This window comes from Barbatula barbatula (assembly GCF_947034865.1).
Source record: "Barbatula barbatula genome assembly, chromosome: 7".
Classification (NCBI taxonomy): domain Eukaryota; kingdom Metazoa; phylum Chordata; class Actinopteri; order Cypriniformes; family Nemacheilidae; genus Barbatula; species Barbatula barbatula.
Window position 1 is genome coordinate 1,645,812 of NC_136770.1, and position 19,121 is coordinate 1,664,932.

General features: G+C 41.2%; 1 protein-coding gene across 1 annotated transcript; it reads left to right on the forward strand.

Moving 5' to 3' along the window:
- The first annotated feature begins 1,283 nt into the window (after positions 1–1,283).
- On the forward strand, positions 1,284–18,928 carry myh9a (myosin, heavy chain 9a, non-muscle). Its single transcript, XM_079459835.1, has 41 exons — positions 1,284–1,409; positions 4,411–4,742; positions 5,574–5,730; positions 5,849–5,876; positions 5,962–6,055; positions 6,518–6,538; positions 7,208–7,300; positions 7,377–7,440; positions 7,927–8,025; positions 8,617–8,760; positions 8,871–8,966; positions 9,051–9,322; positions 9,410–9,583; positions 9,688–9,861; positions 9,945–10,059; positions 10,339–10,529; positions 10,617–10,738; positions 10,866–10,935; positions 11,089–11,249; positions 11,595–11,703; positions 11,809–11,940; positions 12,038–12,244; positions 12,361–12,498; positions 12,920–13,043; positions 13,159–13,330; positions 13,507–13,719; positions 13,895–14,039; positions 14,114–14,320; positions 14,411–14,515; positions 14,605–14,757; positions 14,840–15,088; positions 15,194–15,406; positions 15,599–15,811; positions 15,969–16,130; positions 16,405–16,533; positions 16,658–16,746; positions 16,833–16,956; positions 17,038–17,246; positions 17,380–17,488; positions 17,641–17,813; positions 17,910–18,928. Exons 2-41 carry the CDS (start codon positions 4,416–4,418, stop codon positions 18,016–18,018), a joined length of 5,886 nt encoding a protein of 1,961 aa, XP_079315961.1. The 5' UTR covers positions 1,284–1,409; positions 4,411–4,415; the 3' UTR covers positions 18,019–18,928.
- Positions 18,929–19,121: the final 193 nt, after the last annotated feature.

The window sequence follows — 19,121 nt, forward strand, 5'->3', positions numbered from 1 at the left end:
TGTATCAAACAGGAAGTGGCTGAGACAAAACAACATGGCAAAGAACATTCCTGGGCAGGCACTTTTCTCATGCACTCCATCATCTCGAGAAACACACCCTTTATATGTCTGCTGTTTACATTACGGATAAGATAACGAATACTGCTGCATATATGAAGCACAACTCAGACGTTAAATCGGGGGAAGTTTATAGATGTCTTTTTTTGATCATCCTATCAGGTTAGCGGTCGTGTAGTGACAGGTAAATGTATCTCTCCATCTTTCGTGGGGGGAAGAGGAGGGGTTTCATTCCAGCGCTGCCAGCATTAGACCACGCCCCTTACTCTGTCTCATACCATGTAAGGCAGAATCAACGCACCTGAGGCAGGTAGAAACATACAGGACTCGGTGCATGTTCCACATTTTTTAACATTTTGTGTTTGTTTTTAGTCTCTTATTTCCTTGTTTCAACGAAATTGATACAAGCACGACTACTTTAACTGGGTTTTTGTCTGTATAAAACGTGTATATGACGCTTTCCTGAGATATTCTGAGAAATGTCTCGATCTTTTTGTGTTCGGTCAGACAACAATCTTTACAATATCTTTCTATAAAGAAAGTCATACAGGTTTGCAATGAAGATAGAAGACCGAGCTGTCCCTCTAACTGTGACCTCACTTGAACTTTGATCCGTCGGTTTTTACTCAAAGAAGTATTGCTTACGCAATCCCAGTTAGAGAATTTGCAATAATCAATCGACATATCTGACACACGTGGACAAATACCGAAAAGAATCGACATCTCTAACCTAGTATAAGTTGACCCCGTTTCATGACATCCCGTGGGTGACTCATATGGTATCAGACTCTCTTCTTCTCTTCCTCCAAAACCCGACTCTTATACTAAATGAAAATCACTGCAGGGCTGCAGGTACAGACAAAGCTTTACATTCCTTTACCCACTAACACCCTCCACCAGCAGTTTTACGGTATATATTAAATGACAAAGAATAGTATAGAATTCCACTTATTCTAAAGCATTTTTATGTTTTAGTGTAAAGTTTTCTCAATATCAATAAATGTATTTTAAGATATTACAAATGGACGAAACAGTTTATTGTAGTCACAGACTTTAGCCTTTATTTTTTAATTATTCGTTTATGTATCGCCTTATTTGACGATATTTATGCACAACGGGTGACTGAAATGACATCTCAGCAATGACGCTTTAAATGAACAGGGGTGGGCGGGGCGATTTCGGTCACGCCCACACAGCTGATTTAAAGGACAGAGAGGGAGTTTGTCAAGAGAAGAGAGGAAACTGCACAGCGCCGATGAGCCGTCCGGAAACTTTCACAAACTGAAGCCGTCTGCGCGTATAGTTGTCACGTCATCCGTAGGAAATCAAGTTTTTCGGCGAGAAATCACCAGGTGAGCGAACTTTTAAAACACTGTTACGTTCTCTCAGGTGAGCTCGACGTGCGCACACCTGAACCTGTTCTGCGCAATCAGCCGCGCGCGCGCGTCTGGCTGTGATTAAATGCTCGTTTTCCAGGGTAATCGAAACCGCTAAATATTTAGCGTTGGATTTGAGTTTAAACCTGTTTAAGTTCGATTCTTTATGTTCGTTTGATTTAATTTTGATATGAAATGATTTGACTGTACTGTTTTACAGAAGCTGCGCGATAAACGTGTTCTTCACCAGGTTGTCCGTTATCTGAAACATCTCTCTGTTCATATTATCTGCTTGTGCAACACGCCCAGTCTCAGTTTGTAAAGCAGACTTGTTTGGCTCAGCCCTGAGGATACACATTCAGAGCTTTCAGCTGCTGATACATTACCACATTACCACAGTAACAGAGGTGAATATAAGTGATTAGATTTGAGAAGCGTCTTTTGCACCGAAGATGTTTTAACTTGCACTTCAGTGCTGTTTTTCAATGCGTTGCTGTTGTTGGCATTTGTACTATAGCCTAAGCAAGGATTGAACCTCATCCAAGATCAGGAGTGTGCTGGTGGAGGGATAAAAGGAGGCAGGTGACCAATGAAGACGAGTGTTTAAAACGCATATATTTCTATTCGCATTATTCGCTAATTTACCTTAAAATGGGAAATCTTACACCGATCGTGTTATACTTGTCAAACCTGTATGACTTCAGATTGTGTTGCGTTGTATTGACACAAAACCACATTCCTCACTATATAAAGAATTTGTGTTGAACCGAAGGGGTCGTCTTACAGAGGTCTTGATAGACATCGGGTGAATCAATGATGAGTTGAACTCTAATTTCCTGAAATATGAAGCTCTGTAGGAAGTGTGTCAGCGCGGTGAAGCAACCTTTCAATATCAACACTCTACAAACCATTTGTTCCTTCACCGGGGCAGTTTGTTCCTCTTTTACTTTGCCATTTAAAAGAAGGCACAAGGTTTGTGTCTCATAGCCGGATCGTAAACGTGTGCCGTTCGCAAGCATTGAATTGTATTCCCGTATCTGAGCTGTTAATGAACTTGCAGAGAGAGATGATCCTACACTAATCTCCTTGCGTCTCGCACACACAAAATAAAGTAACGGTAAAGCTGCGCTGTTGTCATCTGCTTTCATGCTCTACAGGAGCTACGTACCTCTTTCACTACACGTCTCGCATTGGTCTCCCGGCTGCTTCTGGGATCATGTTTCTACTTTCTGTCTGTATAGGTTAAGAATTGGGGGTTTCACATGAGAGTTCAGGGGTTGCTTGAACATGCGTCGTGTGAATCGTCAGTGGACTTTCTTTCCCGTAAGCCTTTGTTTTCTTGTCCCTCAGGGACAGGTATATCTAGGACACTGGTGTATTTACCTGAATCCATTTAATCCCAACTGGAAGAAGCAATTCAGAAAGCTAGTTTGCAAGAATTTAGAATTTCAAGGTTGATGGCAAATGCGATGACGTGCTGTCGATTAGCACTATTGAGAACTATTTTAAATTGTGCTTTGGTTTGCAAAATGCCTTTAATGGTCTAGTGTTTGAAATTTACCGGTATCTATTGGTGGGGATGAGAATTGCAACCAACGTCTCGCGTCTCCAAACATATTCTGTAGAGCAGTTTTTCCATTTAGGACTACTTTAGAATCAACATTGTGAATTCCATGTAAGGGGTTCCACGTTGTGTGACATTTGCATTATCATTTAGCAGACGCTTTTATCCAAGCGACTTGCAGAGAGTTCAGGGAGCAATAATACAATAGGTGCTAATGCAAAGTTACGAATTTCAACAAAAACCAGAACAATACCTGTCGAGAGGCCGGTAGATAGAAATGTTTCATTCTAAGATAATTAAAAGAGAACGCTTCATTATGTAAGGTCTTTATACACCTCTGAAGACATTCCATTCACACGACAAGTCCATCAGCTTTCTGAGATTGTCAAGCATTTCACTATTCTCACAAGAATGTATTTGATTCATATTGTGCATTTTCACACACTATATTTGAAGAGTTTGGTTCCAAAGTGAGAACTCGTTTGTATTGTAAGAGAACTTATGCTTTCCAATTAAAAGCAGTTTACTTGTTAAAGGTTTACTGGGGCTTGGAAAGGAGAAGGAACTTGCATAACTTAAATTCAACTTTTTTTGCCCTCTGGCTATTTCTTAACTAGTACAGCAATGCTTAAAATCTTTTGAACGTGTAGCACTTGTCACAAAGAACAAAATTTGACCAAATAAATGGCAAGACGTCAATTTAAGCTTTATATCTAAGCCCTGGAGTTTTGAGCAAGGTGTGGCAGATAATGAGATTTCTCTTTGTTCAAACTTGTTGAGGAATGACTCCTTCAGAGCTGATGTGCTTTCCATGTCGAAGGGATTCTCTGTCTGTCTGTGTGTACATGCTATATGTTTGCAAGATGAGGACTGATTTGTGGTTATGTATCTGTAATGCATAGAAAGATTAAAGATTATTGTGGATTGCCCATCTGATGTCTGACGGCGAAAAGCATTGGATTGCATTTAAAATGTTCCATTATATTGTGTGCAATGATGTTAAAGAAGTTTGACTGGGTTGTATGAAATAAATGCACTCATGATGATATTGGTTGTTTATACTGTGAATGTTTGAGGTCTTCGTTCTGTTTTTGTCATTGATCATGTTGAACAGGGCTGGGTCTGGGGTAGGGGGAATTGAACCCCCCAGATTATTCCTGGGTTCCAAAATATCCGGTTTACAATTTAAATATAACCAATTAAATACATACTGAATACTAGTGTTGTTTGGTTCCCAACAGTCTTCAAAATATCATTATGTTCCGGGGAAGAAAGCCATACAAATTTTAAAAGATTTGTGGGTGATGTGTCTCATATTTGGTGAACTGTCCATTTAATTCTCAAATGCTCGGTGTTACTTTAGTCTTATCGGATGTCTAAATACTTATTGTCTACTTTCACTCTTGCACGTAGCCAAGATGTCAGATGCGGAGAGGTTCCTCTATGCTGACCGCAACTCCATCAATGACCCTTTGGCTCAGGCCGACTGGTCTTCAAAGAAGCTGGTTTGGGTTCCCTCAGAGAAGCTCGGCTTCGAGGCTGGCTCCATCAAAGAGGAGACTGGAGACGAGTGTCTCGTGGAGCTCCTCGACTCTGGCAAGAAGATCAAGGTGAATAAAGATGACATCCAGAAGATGAACCCACCCAAATTCAGCAAGGTGGAGGATATGGCCGAGCTCACCTGCCTGAATGAAGCCTCGGTGTTACACAACCTGAGGGAGAGATACTTCTCTGGTCTCATCTATGTAAGTCTGTCTAAAATATATTCTTTTTGTTTGGTTGTGTGTTGGAAATAGATGACCATGTTGGGAGTTGAGATGGTTCAATAATAAATATTGTATGTAAAATGCTGATTAAATTAGACGAACTTCACCCAAATATACTGACACCACAAGAAAAGCATATCACAAGTAAAAAAATTGTGAGTATTTTATGATGAGGAACAGTGATGTTATAAAATACTAATTTATTTCCGCCTGAGATATTTTCAGTTCCACATTCTAAAGTTTAGTTGTTTAGAAAGGGTTTGTCAATTCAGCTTCTGGGATCCAAAGCACTCGTTATATTATAACAGAGAACCATTTAGATTCACTACAGTAGTTTAGCACTGGACGTTTACATTTTAAACCTATCTGTAAACTTTTGATCCTAACATATACAGATGCGGAAAACATTATGAGACCATTTCAAAATTATACTTTTTTGTATAAAGTAGCTAGGTGTATGAGAAACTACAAACAATATTTCTCCCAAAAATCTAATAAAAATATTGTTTGGAGTGAAATGAGTGAAAATAACTGAAAAGATGATCTCTATATTTTCAGAAAATGTAACGAAAACTAGTTTATATTTACTTTTAAGCAACACAGCATTCATTTCTATATGTATTTAGGAAAAGTTTGACACTGAATCGAACAAACACTGAACTGATAAGGCCACAAGTTTGACTGTGTCACTGCTGCTAATTCAGGAGTTTGGCACTTCGTTGCGTAGGAATACTTCATCTTTAACTCTGTATGTTTGAAACCCAGTTGTGCTTTGGCTAAAACTTGCATTGTTCAAAACCATTGTTTCAGACTTACTCCGGTCTCTTCTGTGTGGTGATAAACCCATACAAGCATCTGCCCATCTACACCGAAGCGATCGTAGATATGTACAAAGGCAAGAAGAGGCACGAGATGCCCCCTCATATCTATGCTATAACCGACACGGCCTACAGGAGCATGATGCAGGGTGAGAACATTTGAGAACAGGTTCTACATTTGATTCGGTACAATGCAATGCAAATTACACATTTGATTTGCCTTCTATCGTACTAGATTAGCATATTCATTCTTCTGCCTCTCTTTAGATCGAGAGGATCAGTCCATATTGTGCACGTAAGTTTGGCATTCAGGTGATGACACGACTACTGAAAGAAATGAGCCAAATTGTAATGTTTCTGAATTATTTTTCTTCCACCAGAGGTGAATCTGGTGCAGGAAAAACCGAAAACACCAAGAAGGTCATCCAGTATCTCGCATACGTGGCGTCGTCCTCAAAAACGAAGAAGGATCCAGTAAGTTTCGGAGCTGTTCTTGTCTTTAAAGCATTAAAATGTTTGTTTTGCTCCTGATACAAACTCATAAGGGGAACGTTATGTCCTGATCCTGTCTCTACCCCTAAAGTTCTGTATATTTAAATGCACAAAGCTCATCAACCATTCCATTCCATCCCCCAAGTTTCCCATTTGTCATAGGGATTATTTTGTTTCTTTAAACCCTGGGTTTGATGTTATTTCACTCCCTGTCATTTGAACAAGGAAGTCAGAATTCTGTATATTTCGCATTCCTCAGTCAGGTCTGGACCCGTTCTCTCTGCATCTCCATTTGCAAGAGTGTCTAAATACTTGCAGGTTTATGAAAACGTTCAGCTCATGTAGAGCTTTCTGTTGACCAATGTGCCGTTGTACGGGTGAGCATGTCTCAAAGGAACAACTTTTATTTTGCCTAATTTTGAGATTTTCTTTCTCGTCTCCTAGGGCAGCATCACCCTGTCACATGTGAGTCCCCCGTTCAACCATACCTTTCTCAACTCTCTGCATGTTTTCCTTGTCTGGTCATGTGATCGGTCTCATCTCAATGGTCTTCTGCAGGTTTAATTATATGGTGTTGTCGCAGTCTCCTCCTAACCGCTTTAGCCTACATTCCAACACTTGTGTGGTGAAGATTGGGGTGCACAAATGGTCTTTACTTCTATTAATCTAGTTCAAATCTCTGTCTGTATTGATGGTTTGGGATTGAGTGTTTTCTAAGATAATGGTCTTATCTATCCATGCATTCCATTTCGAAGGGCTTATCCCTATGCCCAAAGCCCTTCAAAGCGTTTACCCTCCAGAGTGTGAGCTTCAAAGGGTGTACAAACAACTGTTTCTTGAAGTGCACTTCTGCGTCATCCTGTGTCCATAAGGAGGCGCCATCGGCAAACAAAAAATCTGTGCAAAGAATCACGAAAGCCTGAAGTGTCCATCAGTTGTACCCCTTGAAATCCTTCATTCCAAAGGGCCCTTTGAAGTGGCCAGTTCTTAACACTTCGGTTTGGAACGACCCTTCAATATGGCGACCAGGGTTGTTTTCATTCCGAAGTGCCCTTCGGAGGGTGACACATCCCATTTGGAACGCACTGTATATTTAATTCTCCTGTCTTTTATGAATTACTTTTTGTCGGCTAGGGGGAGTTGGAGAAACAGTTGCTTCAGGCTAACCCTATTCTGGAGGCCTTTGGCAATGCCAAGACCGTGAAGAATGACAATTCCTCTAGATTTGTAAGTGAACAAATAAAAGTACATTTTAAGTCCCAGGAGAAATTTGTACAAATCAGTGTTTGCTTTCATTTCACAGGGAAAGTTTATCAGGCTCAACTTTGATGTGAATGGTTACATTGTTGGAGCCAACATTGAGACTTGTATCCTTTTCATTTTGGTGTGAACGCTAACAATATAGATGAAGTATTCATGTAGCTAAGCTGGTGGAGCATTGCATAAGCGGTGCAAAGGTCATTGTGTGTGTTTGTCATCAAGCCAAACAAAAAATTACTTCAATGCAAGTTTAAGATCAAAGCGTCTGCTAAATGCATAAATGTAAATCGAAGAAAAGATGATGCGTGTGAAAAGCACATTTATGAAAGATGATTTAAAGTGATAGTTCACCCAAAAATTTGAAATCCGTTATCATTAATGCACCCTCTTGTCATTTCAAAGCTTTAAGACTTTCTTCTGAAGAACAAAAAGATATTTGATCAAAGTTAGTAGAAATGACAAGAGGGTGAGTAAATGATGACAGGATTTTCATTTTTGATGACCAGACAACTACCATGTGTCAAGGTGAGTTTGGAATCTCAAGACACATGTTGTCACCAAATCAGTTTGTTTCCTTAATGAGCATCTTTTAGATCTTTTGGAGAAATCCCGTGCGATTAGGCAGGCCAAAGATGAGCGGGCCTTTCATATCTTCTATTACATGCTGACAGGAGTGGGAGACAAACTACGCTGTGAGAATTATCCACTTACATTATTGCATTTTCATGCAGAACCACTTGAACACATTTGGACTTTTCATATTAACATACAACAAGAAATCAAGGCAATGGTCAATATTCTGTCAATAGTATATTATTCATTTTAAAGGAATAGTTTGTGCAAACGTTATTTGATTCCATGTTTTTCTCGCCCTCATGCCATCCTCGATATACAAGTTTAATTCTACTGCCAGACACAATCTGACTCATAAAAAACAAATTGTAATAGTATTGAATAGAGCCCCTGTTTTGAAGCTTAAATTGCAATATTTTGAACACATTTGGAATTTGAGGTTATGTGTAGTTTTCTGCTATATACACGTTCAAAAGCTTAAATGTAAAGGGGGTGCACCGGCTCCATGTCGAATCTCTTTCGTTCTTGCGAGCTGCCACTAGGCCTGTAGTTTTCTTGTCTAACGTGACCTTTTTTATTTTGTGACCTTTTCCTCTAGCTGTAGATATTTATGAAGTTTAGACAATTATTTCCACCCTGAACTCATGTAAATCTGTAGTTTGTTCTAAAGATGAGGTCTCAACAATTTTAATGTTTGTCCTCTCTTACAGCGGAGCTGTGCTTGGAGGACTACAGTAAGTATCGTTTCATGTCGAATGGCAATGTCACCATCCCTGGACAACAGGACAGAGAGCTTTTTGCAGAAACGATTGATGCCTTCAGGATTATGGGCTTCCCGGAGGATGAACAGACAGGTATTGCGACTGAAACGTGGCACTCTTGGTTATAGTGTAAAATGTGTCATGTGTTGAAGTTTTCTCAAGTCATCAGGTCCATTGAGTTATATTGTTTGCTGTCATCTCAGGTCTGTTCAGGGTGGTGTCTGCTGTGCTACAAATGGGAAACATGAGTTTCAAAAAAGAACGCAACTCAGACCAGGCCTCAATGTGTGATGACACAGGTACAGAAGTTTGGTCGTCCTTAATAATTGTTTTTCATTGTTGAGTTTGATAAATCAAATTTAAATATGCGTCTGTCTTATCAGCTGCTCAAAAGGTGTGCCACCTCATGGGCATGAACGTGACTGATTTCACCCGTGCCATACTCACGCCACGCATCAAAGTTGGCCGCGATTTCGTGCAGAAGGCTCAGACTCAGGAACAGGCAGAGTTTGCTGTGGAAGCTCTGGCCAAAGCCACATACGAAAGGTTGTTCCGCTGGCTGGTTATGCGCATCAACAAAGCTCTAGACAAAACTAAGCGCCAGGGAGCTTCTTTCATCGGAATCCTGGATATCGCTGGATTTGAGATATTTGAGGTGTTGATGGATGGCTGTAATGAGATCCTTACTTATTGAGTTCTAATAGACCAGATCAAGTAAATTCTCAATTTGTTTTTTCTGTAGCTGAACTCATTTGAGCAACTCTGCATTAACTACACAAACGAGAAGCTCCAGCAGCTCTTCAACCACACCATGTTCATCCTGGAGCAGGAGGAGTATCAGCGTGAAGGCATCGAGTGGAGCTTCATCGACTTTGGTCTCGACCTCCAGCCTTGTATTGAACTCATTGAAAAGACTGTGGGTTTATTTTTCTTTGAAATTTGTAAAATCTGTTGAGTTCAGGGAATATTAAGGAACTGTGCAAAAAACCGGCAGGTTTACGATCTCATTTCTCTTCCCAGGCTGGTCCTCCAGGAATCTTGGCTCTGTTGGACGAAGAATGCTGGTTCCCCAAAGCCACAGTTAAATCATTTGTGGAGAAAGTCGTCCAGGAACTGGGCAACAACCCCAAATTCCAAAAGCCAAAAAAGCTCAAAGATGATGCTGACTTCTGTGTTATTCACTACGCTGGCAAAGTGAGCGCCTTTATGTGTTTTGAGACAATTGTTCAATTCCCTGTAGAGTGGTTTCATGCATTGGTTTGTCTGGCTTGTCTCAGGTCGATTACAAGGCAAATGAATGGCTAATGAAAAACATGGACCCTCTAAACGACAATGTGACCACCCTGCTCAACCAGTCGGCAGACAAGTTTGCGTCTGAACTCTGGAAAGATGGTATGTTTGAATGTGTCCACCTTATAGATGTATTGGTGTTATTCATTTTTAAAGGATTGCACTTGTATCCAATGAGTTTGACGACAATCCACCTGCTACATTGAGCTTTTGTGTGTCAGGCTTTTAGGTCGTCATAGAGTAAACTGAGTCGTCTTATGCCAGTGTGTATTATGCCGGTGGTCTGCTACTGTTCATCCTGGACACTAAAAGACTCCACAGTTCAACTTTAAGATGGTTCTTAAAAGTCTTTGTCTAATATGGTTTGTTTCTCTTAATCAGTGGACAGAATCGTGGGCTTGGATAAAGTGGCAGGAATGGGCGAATCCATGCACGGGGCTGTCAAGACCCGTAAGGGAATGTTCCGTACTGTAGGACAACTGTACAAGGAGCAGCTGACCAATCTAATGACCACCCTGAGGAACACCAACCCTAACTTTGTCCGATGCATCATTCCCAACCACGAGAAGAAGGTGAGGAGAGATTAAATTTGCATCTTGTCATGACATATTATGTGCTGCCTTTTGGTGTCCTCTCAAAATCGTAACCGCTGTTTTTAGGCTGGTAAATTGGCACACCACCTGGTTCTAGATCAGCTCAGGTGCAATGGAGTTCTTGAAGGAATTCGAATTTGTAGGCAAGGGTTCCCCAATCGCATTGTCTTTCAGGAGTTCAGACAAAGGTATGAATCGACAAGATTTCAGTCATAATGCTTTTTAAGTTTAAACAAATAGCACATTTAAGCATTATTTCTCCAAGTCCAACAGGCTTCTCGGACTGTTCTTTATTTTTCCTCTATGCATTTTCAGATATGAGATCCTCACACCAAATGCCATCCCCAAGGGCTTCATGGATGGAAAGCAGGCTTGTGTCCTCATGGTAAGTGGTTGATTAGTGGAAGTGCATGATTTCTTTTAAGGTTCAAGTTCACACAAATAAAACATTTTTAAATTGCTTGATTTTCACTCGCATTTAAAAGAAAAGCACAACTTGCATGCATATCAATGGAGTATAAACTCTTGTCTTTCTCAGATCAAGGCTCTGGAACTGGATGCTAACTTGTTCCGTATAGGTCAGAGTAAAGTGTTCTTCAGGGCTGGAGTTCTTGCTCACCTGGAAGAGGAAAGAGACATGAAGATCACTGATGTTATAATCACATTCCAAGCCTGGTGTAGAGGATATGTTTCTAGAAGGTAGAAACCAAAAACAGTTTTTTGTACAGATTTAGTTTATTCCTTATGGAAAACATACTGGTTTAAAAAGTATCTGCAAGTAAATAAATGTAAATGGATCACTCTTGCAGGAAAACACTGCTTTTGGAAACTGCGAACTGTTGAAAGAAAAGGGTCCATCCGGGCAACCATCTTTGCATGAGATTTAGAATTTGGTTGAACTTGTCCTGAAATGCTATGTTCAACATCAGGCAGCAGTCCATTTGCTCAATAGCTTTACAGACAGCGACGTGTGACGGTTCTCATTAGGAAACTGAAAATAAAATTTGACTAAGACAATAACAGCTTGGGTTTATTTGTACGCAGGGCCTTTGCTAAGAGGCAACAGCAGCTGACAGCCATGCGTGTGATCCAGAGAAACTGTGCTGCCTACTTGAAACTCAGGAACTGGCATTGGTGGAGACTCTTTACCAAGGTAGATGTCCATATATATTTCACATTTTCATCTCTAGGTTCATACACCTGCTCTTAAATTAATCCAAGTTCTAAGAGAAATCTTCAAATATCTTCAATTCTCTAGGTCAAGCCTTTGCTGCAGATAACCAGACAGGATGAGGAAATGATCGCTAAAGAGGAAGAGTTGGTTAAGATGAAGGAGAGAGAGCAGGAGGCTGTGGTTCAGCTGAAAGACTTGGAAGCCAAACGGCAGCAGGTATATATAGATCTCACTGGTGACGCCATAATTCCAGGAAGAATTGTTTGTTCAGTCTGTGTTAATATCAACATCAAACATTTTTTTACCATTACAGTTGAATTCAGAGAAGGTGGCACTCCAAGAGCAGTTGCAGGCAGAGACAGAGCTGTGTCAGGAGGCCGAGGAGATGAGGGCTCGTCTTGCCGCACGCCAGCAGGAGCTGGAGGAGGTCCTGCATGACCTGGAGTCACGTCTGGAGGAAGAGGAGGAGAGAGTCGTACAGTTTCAGACGGAGAGAAAAAAGATGCAGTTGAACATTGCAGTAAGTGATGGAGGGAGATCGAGAGGATTTTTGTCGAAGTGTGGTATACATCTGGGTAGAGATGATGTTTGAGAAGCGTCACAAGACAACTGAGCCAGATTATCATTCTTCCTCAGGATTTGGAGCAGCAGTTGGATGAGGAAGAAGCTGCCAGACAGAAACTACAGCTTGAGAAGGTTACCATGGATGCTAAGATGAAGAAGATTGAGGAGGACATCATGGTTCTTGATGACCAGAATGCCAAGCTTTCCAAGGTCTGACAACAAAAGCTTTTACAAACCTCAGTGTTGTCGGCCGAAAGGTGTAGTTCAATAATAGAATGATCATAATTTCACCCACTTAAAACCTTAATATATTTTGTGTTCCACAGAAAAAAGAGACTGTCTCTGCGGTTTCTGTTCATAAAATGAAAGTCAATGGATCCCAATTTGTTTGATTATCAGAATTCAAAATATCTTTTGCTCTGCAGAATGAAAATGTTCAGTTTTATGGGGTTCACAATCCCTTAAGTAGTTTATTGTAAAGGTTCTTTGTTCATTCCAAACATTCTGGACGATATCATTAAGAACTAACCTTAAAGTAAAAAAAGTTAGAAAATTTTACAATGGTTTCTACCCAACTTCAGCAACTTACTATTAAACTGCTGTAAAAACTCCAATTTGTTTGTCTTTACAGGAGAAAAAACAGCTGGAGGAAAGAATCTCGGAGTTCACCAGTAACCTGGCTGAAGAGGAGGAGAAATCCAAGAGTTTGCAAAAACTCAAGAATAAACATGAGGCCATGATCACTGACCTAGAGGGTAAAACCAATCCCAAACCATGAAATAATCCAAGTGGAAGTGCAGTCCAAAAACTGCCCAATATTATGACTTGCACAACAAAAGCTTCAGTTCAAATTTCACATTTACCTAACAGATCGTCTGCGGAAGGAGGAGAAACTCCGTCAGGAGCTGGAGAAGAACAGGAGGAAGCTGGAGGGTGACTCTACAGAGCTCCATGATCAGATCGCTGAGCTGCAAGCTCAAATCGCAGAGCTCCGCGCTCAACTAGCCAAAAAAGAGGAAGAGCTCCTGGCTGCGCTGGCGAGGTGCGGGGACTATTCTTATTTACACATCCAACCATGTCCTTAATCTGTAGGGTTGCATTGCAATTGTGTGGCTTTAACTCCTGCTTTATTGTACTTAAGGATAGAAGGCAAACTTTCAAGCATTCTATATTTCATCTCTAGCTCTTTCAGCTGATCCAAACTGTTTCTAATTGTAGGATTGAGGAGGAAGCTGCGCTGAAGAACGCTGCCCAGAAGAACATTCGTGAGCTGGAGGCACAGCTCTCAGAGCTGCAGGAAGACCTGGAGCTGGAGAAAGCTGCTCGTGCCAAAGCAGAAAAACACCGCAGGGATCTGGGAGAAGAACTGGAGGCTCTAAAGACTGAACTTGAAGATACTCTTGACTCTACCGCAGCCCAGCAAGAGCTCAGGTTAGCCGTGAGCAAAACTAACAGTACTAGTAAGGATGGAACAATGTTTATTTTTAATGCTTTAGAATGATGTGTCATCAAACCTATGAAGTAGAAGTAGTGGAACTATGAAGGTTGTTGAACCTCAATGAGACATTGAAGTTCATCATCAAAATGGTTATTTTTCTCTCTCCAGGACAAAAAGAGAAACTGAGGTGTCTCAGCTGAAGAAGACCTTGGAAGATGAGGCCCGTTCACACGAACAGCTCTTGGCTGAAATACGACAGAAACACAACCAGGCCTTTGAGGAGCTCAATGAACAGCTAGAGCAGTCTAAGAGAGTAAGAACCTTTGACCTCTCCAAAAGCTTTAAGTTATCTGTGCTGCTTTAAAAACAACTTGTTGTGTCCCTCAGAATAAGGCATCCATTGATAAAACTAAACAGGCTCTGGAGAGCGAACGCAATGAGCTTCAGATTGAACTTAAGACGTTGACGCAAGGTAAAAACGATTCGGAACACCGAAGGAAGAAAGTCGAAGCTCAGCTCCAGGAGTTACAGGTGAAACACGGAGAGAGTGAGAGGCAGCGAGTGGAGATGGCTGATAAAGTGACCAAGATGCAGGTATTCGAACCAAAAGATGAACACGTTTGACAAAATAATTACAAAGAGTAGATGTTTGTACTTGATATGATTGCCTTTTCAAACATTCAGGCAGAGATTGAAGCTCTCCATGGCTCCTTGAGCAAAGTGGAAAGCAAATCCATCAAAGCTTCAAAAGATTGTTCCACCGTTGAATCTCAGCTCAAAGACACACAGGTACAACGTGGTCCTCATGTGCCATTACGTATCATTCCACCCAACCCAACAGCTTTGCAAACTAAATTTCTTGTTTTATCTCGGGTTAGGCGTCATTGGCGGAGGAAACCAGGCAAAAGCTTGCGTTCTCTACCCGTCTTCGACAGCTTGAGGATGAACAGAACAACCTGAAAGAGATGCTGGAGGAAGAAGAGGAGAGTAAGAAGAATGTTGAGAAGCAGCTCCAAACTGCTCAAGCTCAGGTGTGTAACCTTGTGTTTTTCTAGGTCTTTAATGCCTTCTACAGTGCTTTCTCAATCATCATTCCATGTTCGCCTTTTTCAGTTGGCTGAGATGAAGAAGAAAGTTGAGCAGGAGTCCCAGACTTTGGAGAGTGTGGAGGAAGGGAAAAAGAAACTGCAGAGAGAGGTGGAAAGCGTCATGCAACAGTTGGAAGAGAGGAACTCTGGCTACGATAAACTGGAGAAGACCAAGAATCGGCTACAGCGAGAGCTCGATGATGTCCTGGTAGACCAGGCTCACCTTCGTCAGATAGTTCAGGAACTGGAACGCAAACAGAAGAAGTTTGACCAGGTAGAGTTTTTCTTAATGAGCAGAAATGTGTAGATAGCTTCCATTCAAGGTTACCTTTACTTTGTTCTTGTTTTGTGGTCCTTAAGCGAAACTATATTTCTGCAGATGCTTGCTGAGGAGAAGAACATCTCTATGAAGTTCGCTGAAGAGCGTGATCGGGCTGAAGCAGAGGCTCGAGAGAAAGAGACCAGAGCCCTGAATCTGGCCCGAGAGCTGGAGGCCATGACGGACCTGAAAAATGAACTTGACAGGGCCAACAAGCAGTTCAAAGCTGAAATGGAGGACCTGATGTCATCCAAGGATGACGTTGGCAAGAGTGTATGTAAAACTTGAGCAATATGTCGTGAATGAATGGACAGGCCACCAAAACCTAGTAAAGATGTTATGGGAATCTTTGTGTATGCATTTTGGGATTGCTTTCCACAAAATATAATTGCATAAATCTGCTTCTAGTTTTGAGCCATCTATTTAGTGTTTCTAAAACTTTAGCTCATGTTTTTCTTTCTTTAGGTCCATGAGCTTGAGAGAGCCAAGCGTGGATTGGAACAGCAGTTGGTGGAGATGAAGACACAGCTTGAGGAGCTGGAGGATGAGCTGCAGCTCACTGAAGATGCTAAGCTGCGTCTGGAGGTCAACATGCAGGCCTTAAAGGCTCAGTTTGAGAGGGATCTCCAAGGCCGAGATGAGCAGGGTGAAGAGAAACGCAAGCAGTTGGTCAAACAGGTATTTGCTCAACTCTTGGACTTGTACAAAAATCGGATTTGTTTCCAAACACTGGATTAAGGTTGCATCCTTTGATTCCATTTGACCATTGATCTTGAATAAATTTACAACACGGTTTGTCTTCCAACTTCCATTCTCTGAAAATAATGTGGTTTAGGTGCGTGAGATGGAGGTGGAACTTGAGGATGAGAGGAAACAGCGGGCGCAGGCTGTATCTGTGCGCAAGAAGCTTGAGCTGGACCTGTCAGAGTTGGCTGCTCATATCGATGCTGCCAACAAGGCCCGAGATGAAGCCCTCAAACAGCTCAAGAAACTACAGGTACCCATCAAACAAAACAAATGCTTTGACTTTTGGATAAGTGACTCGTTTTTGTATACGCAAGTGTTGGGCTATCCCAATAGCATTATTAAAACACATAATGGGTGATGATTTACATTTTAAACTTTGGATTCATGCAAAGAAGAAGAGTGCAGGAGTACATGGACATTTGAGGAAAGACTTGATTCTGCATCTTATAAATGTGGAGCATGTACATCAACCACTAGATATGTGTTTACTGTGTTTAATTTAACACTTAATCTTGCTTTTACAGGTGCAGATGAAAGACCAAATAAGAGAGTTTGACGATCTGCGTCTGTCCAGAGACGAGGCCCTTAACCAGGCTAAAGAAAATGAGCGCAAGATCAAGAGCATGGAAGCGGAGATCATGCAGCTGCATGAGGTCCGTCATAGTCCTTTTGCATAGTTTGTGTGCATCCAAGAGAGCTCTGGGATTAGTTCAAATTTTGAATTATTATTATTAAGACCATAATATTTCTAAATGCCTTATCCTGCTGTCTCTATAGGATCTAGCTGCTGCTGATAGAGCAAAGAGACAAATCCAGCAAGAAAGAGATGACCTACAGGATGAGATGAACAGCCAAAATGCCAAGAAGTGAGTCACCTGCTCTTTTTTTTCATCACTTCGATTTTATCTTGCACTTAGTGTCCTAAATTGAGGCTTAATTGTTATCTCATCAGCTCGCTGAGCAGCGACGAGCGGAGGCGATTGGAGGCACGTATTACTCAACTTGAGGAGGAACTCGAGGAGGAACATCTCAATGTGGAACTGGTCAATGATCGTCTGAAGAAAGCAACCCTGCAGGTATAGTTTGGAGATGTTTCCGAGATATTTTGATGTCTAATTTGCTGTAAATGGGGTAATGGTTTTTTGATCAAACCTCAGGCTGAACAAGTTGGCGTGGAGCTGTCTGCAGAGCGTGGCAACAGTCAGCGTCTGGAGGGCATGCGCTCACAGCTGGACCGCCAGAACAAAGATTTAAAGCAGAAGCTTCAGGAGTTGGAAGGAGCTGTGAAGAGCAAGTACAAGTCCACCGTTGCTGCCCTGGAGGCTAAAGTCGTCCAGCTCGAAGAGCAACTGGACATTGAGATGAAGTGAGTGATGATGCTTTTGAAATAAGGCATAGTTTAAGAATAAAAATTAAGATCCTGAAGGGTTATTGGAGGGTTTGAGATTGATCAGTGTATTAAGATTCCCTTCCATTTACACGGTGTCTTAACTCCTCAGGGAGAGGCAGCAGTCCACTAAACAAGTGCGCCGTGTCGAGAAGAAACTCAAAGAGGTCCTGCTGCAGGTCGAGGATGAGAGACGCAGTTCTGACCAGTACAAAAATGAGGTGGGCCATAGTGGCAACTCAAACATGTTCACACTACTGCAAAGAAAAGGCGTGATGCGGTGGAAGTGATGTTGAGTGGTAAACATTTGTGTGGGCATTCTTCAGAATCTCTCGTCTCTGTAAAAGAGCAAATGTTTGATACAATCTTTCAGATAGAGAAGCTAAACACTCGTACAAAGCAGTTGAAGAGGCAGCTGGAGGAGGCAGAAGAGGAGTCGACTCGAGCGAACGCTTCCCGCAGGAAACTCCAAAGAGAGCTGGAAGATGCCACTGAATCCGCCGATGCAATGAACCGGGAGGTCAGCTCCTTAAAGACCAAACTCAGGTGGGTACACTGATCCACTGATAAAATATCACTTATGATACTGCTCTTAACTGTGGAAAAGAAAAGAGAACTATAATGCTTGAGTGTCTCTTCCAGACGTGGTGATTTCAACGTCAACATACGACGTGCAACTGGCCGCACTGGTTTGGAGAGTGATGAGGATATGGACCAGAAGAACGAAGTGTCTGACACGACTCCGGAGTAATTCACCTAATCCTGGCATATAGCAGCTGAGCCCACAGATATTATTCTTGAGGACCTATTATATGCCAAGCTTATTTCTGACGAAAGGTTTTGTACTCTTCGAGCAATTGTATGCCAGTGCTGTTCACTGCCGTTTTCAATATTTTAATGGAGGTTTTGAGGCAGTATTTGCCATAATTTGAGGAATTTCTTTCAGATTAATTGATATGCAGCTTTCTCATTTAAATTAAACTAAAGGTTATAGGCCTGATCGGTTTACAAATTAATAAATATTGGTGATTTGTTTTACAATGGGGACAAATTGATTTCCACTTTCAAAATAAATTGTCAGCTTTTATAACCGGAGAAACTTCCTTTTGTAATCATAACATTTGTGAAAAATGTTCAAGAATTTTATCGGCCAAAGAGAGATTGTTATAGGTTCTGTAATGTTTGAGAGCACTTCAGCACCATTTATGCCTTTTCAAAAGTTTACCATTTATCAACACGTCCACTCAATTTAAAACACATTTTGCCTTAACTTTAGCGAACACTTGCCGTATTTTACAAACATGTTACTCATGAAAAAAAATTTAGCATCACTTATTATTGCAAGTTCATTTGACACTTCGTTTGTTCTAATTTTTTGGGGGCTTCTAACATATAAAAATCTATAATGATCACACTTTTAGGGGGAGGGTTCTGTAATAAAGCTCTTAATTTAACCTTTAACTTTTGCTACTTGAAAATGTATTTGCTAACATGCTTTTTCTTGTTGACCTGAATGTTTTCCCATTTTTGCCTGTAGCATACTGAAAACCTGAACTTTTTCAGTGTGCCAGTGTTAAGAACTGTGTATTTTTCCTTTTAATGTCACATGCTGTTTCATTGGATCAAATTATTAAAGCTTGGTCATTTGTACCCTCAATGTTCATGTGTGTTAAGCACAGTTGTATTTCATTCACAAGAAGTCATTTTGTAATGGGTTCAGTTTTTTGGGATTCAGTAGGGTGGTTTAAGGGTTAACCCAAAACACTCATTTAGGCCGTTTCACAGACAAGGCTAGACCCAGGCTAAAATGAATTTGAGACCTGTCTTAACTGAATATAACTTGCCCAGAAATGT

What these genes read in the sequence shown, in the direction of transcription:
- myh9a (XM_079459835.1), top strand. Translation starts at nt 4,416, where the DNA reads ATGTCAGATGCGGAGAGGTTCCTCTATGCTGACCGCAACTCCATCAAT. An exon ending in CTGGATTTGAGATATTTGAG is followed by an intron (nt 9,323 to 9,409) that starts GTGTTGATGGAT and finishes TTTTTTCTGTAG; the next exon opens with CTGAACTCATTTGAGCAACT. An exon ending in TGAAGAAAGCAACCCTGCAG is followed by an intron (nt 16,957 to 17,037) that starts GTATAGTTTGGA and finishes ATCAAACCTCAG; the next exon opens with GCTGAACAAGTTGGCGTGGA.